The following is a 3,827-nucleotide window of genomic DNA, read 5'->3' as shown; positions in this document are numbered from 1 at the left end:
TTAATCTCGTGAATATAAGAATACTACATCCTACACGTGGATGTAGGTCGTACTGACCGAACTACAATAAATATTGTGTCTTTTTATATCTATGATTTTCTTGTTTGTATATAACTCTACCTTTTCCTTGTAATAAAATAAAAAACAAAATTGATCTTATGGAACATAAAAACCAAAAAATTCAAATAGAAAAATAAGAATTATATGGTTTTTGTTTCTTAAAACCAAAATAAATATGGTTATTTTTTTCTACTTTTAATTAAACCAAAAAAAAAAGGTTTTTGTTGTATTGTATCAAGCTCATTTCGTTTTACTTATAAGAATTGATTCCTACACAACAGATTTTCTCCATATACTATAATTTGCGTTTTAAAATATTATATGAAAGCAATTTATAAAACATAAATTATTATGCATAAAAAAAAATTGTTGTTATAAACAAATTTCTTTAAGTATCATAAAACTCATTGATTCATGTAGTTGTAACTAGAGATTCTAATTAAATGACCTCACAACTTAAGTTGTATTCAAACAAATCTATTCGTTAAATGAACAAATCCTTTTAGAGACTTATCTAAACGAGTCCATGACTTGTATATAACATGATCACCTAATTTTGAATGCCGAACGTATTCTGAGGGTCAAAGGCTCGTTGTTGTTTGTTAAACACAAGTGTGCATGTTCACTATTCTTCGATGTATATGTACATGACTTACCACTGAATTTTGTTGTCTTCAATGAACGAGGGTTGATGTTATGGTCGCTTATATACTAGTTCCTCTTCATGACATGCCCTAATGTTGATTTCCATTAATTTTTCTGACGATGAAGGCAATATATCACAACATTGTCGTCTAGGCGCCTGCAACTATTTCCCAAAAAAACATAAAACATTATAATCGTGATTTGTAGACAACTTTTGACCCTTTAAATTGAAACATGCATTTAAAAAAAATTAGACTGAATATTTTATTAATTATTTATTATAGCATTTTATTTTTATTTCTTCGTATAGTATTATAACATTGTTCTTTTGAAAAAACGACCATCGGAAGAAATGAAAATAAGATGTATTAGTGAACAAATAATAGAAAGTATGTTATTTTTCTTGCATTTAGTCCTTTAATTTTGAGAACATTCATTGATATTTTCTTGTATTTGGCACGAAATATAACGCAATCAGTCAAGAAAAATCTTACTTGTTTCAAGTCGAGATTTAATTTTTGTGAATACACCTTGATCTCTTGGATTCTCCTAGGAGAAGTCATACCAAATGTGCAATTGTGTGTTTCCATGATTCTATAGACACTCGTAATCCCCTCTCTCTGTGAGTACACTCGATCAAAATGAAACACAACCGCTCTTCTACAAGGGTCGAGATGATGTTGTCTCATGTCAAAGTTAAAAAATGTTTTAAAAGTATGAGTCCCTTGCCATGGTTGAAATGTCACAGGAACACGAAGGACATCTGGTAGAAGAACATGAACCCCAAACACCTCAATCGCATATCCCCATGAAATCGAAATTGTCCATGAATACCAACGATCATAGCATACTGTTTGTTGCAGGATTCGTTGAGGATCTACTTTTGCAGCTTCGTATAAGTGATGTAAGGCGTTTGTTTGTGCCATATGTGGGAAAATAGGATCTATACGTTCGGGGTGGTGGAGAGATACCAACGGTTTCATTGGATGTGTCATTAATAAGCCAAACGCGTTTCCAGTGACATCCATCTAATTTATATTTATAGCATGACAAAAAAAGATCATAATATGGTGTTGAATGATCATAATACGAGAGTTTTATGTGAAGATTAAAAAACTTTACCTGATGAAAACCGGGTTCAATGGTCACTGCAACACCCAGCTCAGCTAAACAAGATGAAATCCGACCATCACTACCATATAAATGTGCGTATCTTTCCAAACACGAGTCAAGAACCTTCGCTAAAACCTTTGCCAATGGATAACTTATCGCGAATCCGGCCCCACCATACGCCATAGAAAATGAAAAATGTCGGTTTTGCACATAACTCTCTGAATTTGATCCGATATAATACCATAGGTTATGATCGTATTTCGACAATGTCTTCACCAAGTTCTCTGGAAAGAACAAAGTATCATCGTCCCCAAACACAAACCACCTAAATTATAACATAAAAAGTCAAATATGTAGATTATGTGCTACTAGAATATATATTGAGTATATATAAACCAAAATCTGTCACTACTCGACGAATAGCAACGATTTCATTGTTCGCTAAAAGGATAATACTAGTTAGTTATTAGCGACAACTTCATTAAAAGTCAATGACCAATTACCTAGTTGATGTCTTATTTTAGCAACTTATTGGATCCATATCTATATATGTCTCTATCATAAAAGGTCAAAAAAGAAAAGCATACACTACTCAAAAATATGTAACACTTCAGCAACGCATTAATTAGCAAACGATTCCGTCCGTAACGAAAAGACTCTCTAATTATTAGAAACGGATTTTTTAACATAGGCATACCAAAAAAAGGCCTTGCTAAAACATTTTTTTGAAAGTTACAGACCAAATCCACTTTTAATGTATTTTTCGCGACAGACATATCTAAATCCGTCATTTTTCCTGATTTTGTAATACTGATAGGCACAATGACCAACAAGATATAAGAAAAACATGCATGATCTTTTAGTTAGGAAAATGATAAATTTCATCTTACATCCGAATAGTTTAACCATGGATTACCAAAAGATTGTTCTAGCTTTTAGCAACCGATTCGTCGTGAATCCGTCATTGTTGTTTTCAGGTGGTTATGGGGATGATAATTAACGGAATATAAGAAAAAAAACAAAAACAAAAGAGAGAGAGAGAGAGAGAGAAAAAAAAAATTCACGATAGATGATAACGAGATAATAAAATTTACCTAACATTTGAATGATTTAAGGCGACAATTTCCGATACAACACGAGCAACACGGATAGCAGACCGAAGACCACCATTCCATGTATAATGAAACTCTGAGGTATCATTGGAGATGCAAATTGGAGGGAAGACAAAATCATAATCAAGTAAGGTGTCATTATCCAATGGAGCATCCATGAATACACAACCACGCATTGTATCAGGGTTCCACCACATGTTAACATATTCTTTCCTTTTTGGCCATGCATTAACGGTGGATGCAATCCCAAAAACGATATGATCAAGGGAAGTGGGTACGTAGGTCGATTCTTGATCATCGTGTAATGAGATTCTAGTGTTTGAATGACCAGAAAACGAGGAAGACGACAGATAAAGAATCAGAAATACAATAGATGGGACGAAAAGAAGGGTTTTTAATCGAGAACTAATTAGGATTTTACTGGGTCGAGAACTTCGCATTTTAACGTATGTCAAGGTAGAAAGGAAAATGGTTAGAAAGTAGATTGAATTTGTTTGAAGAAAGTTCAATGAATCATTTTGATTTGATTTGCACATGATAACGGGTAAAAACTTTGTCAAGAAACCGAAATAAGTCAACTTTGTTTTAAGACCCTTGAGTTTTAGAAATGACAAGTGTGTTAATGTTATTATTAATAGGCAATTAAAAAAATCTTATTTGATGTAATTAAGTATTAAAGTTGCAATATAAATTTACAAATAATTCATTAAAATTTATCACTTTTAGAAATATGATTTATTTATACATATATTTATAATAAAAAAAGATGTTTGATAGTTGTTAATTTTGACAGTCTTTATCAAATCTACTATGAGTCCTATATAGAATTAAATGTTTTATTTATGGTATCAAACAATTTGAATATGTAGCTAGATCCTGTGGCTAAAACATATCAAA

At 31.9% G+C, this 3,827-nt stretch overlaps 1 protein-coding gene across 1 annotated transcript; it reads right to left on the bottom strand.

Moving 5' to 3' along the window:
• Positions 1-754: 754 nt before the first annotated feature.
• LOC145039863 (uncharacterized) lies at positions 755-3,370 on the bottom strand. Its single transcript, XM_078987868.1, has 4 exons — positions 2,913-3,370; positions 1,828-2,143; positions 1,200-1,733; positions 755-868 (listed from the first exon to the last, which is right to left on the bottom strand). The coding sequence occupies exons 1-4, from the start codon at positions 3,368-3,370 to the stop codon at positions 755-757; spliced, it is 1,422 nt and encodes a 473-aa protein (XP_078843994.1).
• Positions 3,371-3,827: the final 457 nt, after the last annotated feature.

This window comes from Lactuca saligna, chromosome 4 (genome assembly GCF_052625555.1).
Source record: "Lactuca saligna cultivar CGN05327 chromosome 4, ASM5262555v1, whole genome shotgun sequence".
NCBI lineage: Eukaryota > Viridiplantae > Streptophyta > Magnoliopsida > Asterales > Asteraceae > Lactuca > Lactuca saligna.
This window is presented reverse-complemented; position numbering and strand designations above follow the sequence as displayed.

Coding starts and splice junctions, on each gene's coding strand:
- LOC145039863 (XM_078987868.1), bottom strand. CDS start 3,370: ATGCGAAGTTCTCGACCCAGTAAAATCCTAATTAGTTCTCGATTAAAA. Junction 2,144..2,912: donor TTAAATCATTCAAATGTTAG/GTAAATTTTATT, acceptor GTTATAATTTAG/GTGGTTTGTGTTTGGGGACG. Junction 869..1,199: donor TAAATCTCGACTTGAAACAA/GTAAGATTTTTC, acceptor TTTGGGAAATAG/TTGCAGGCGCCTAGACGACA.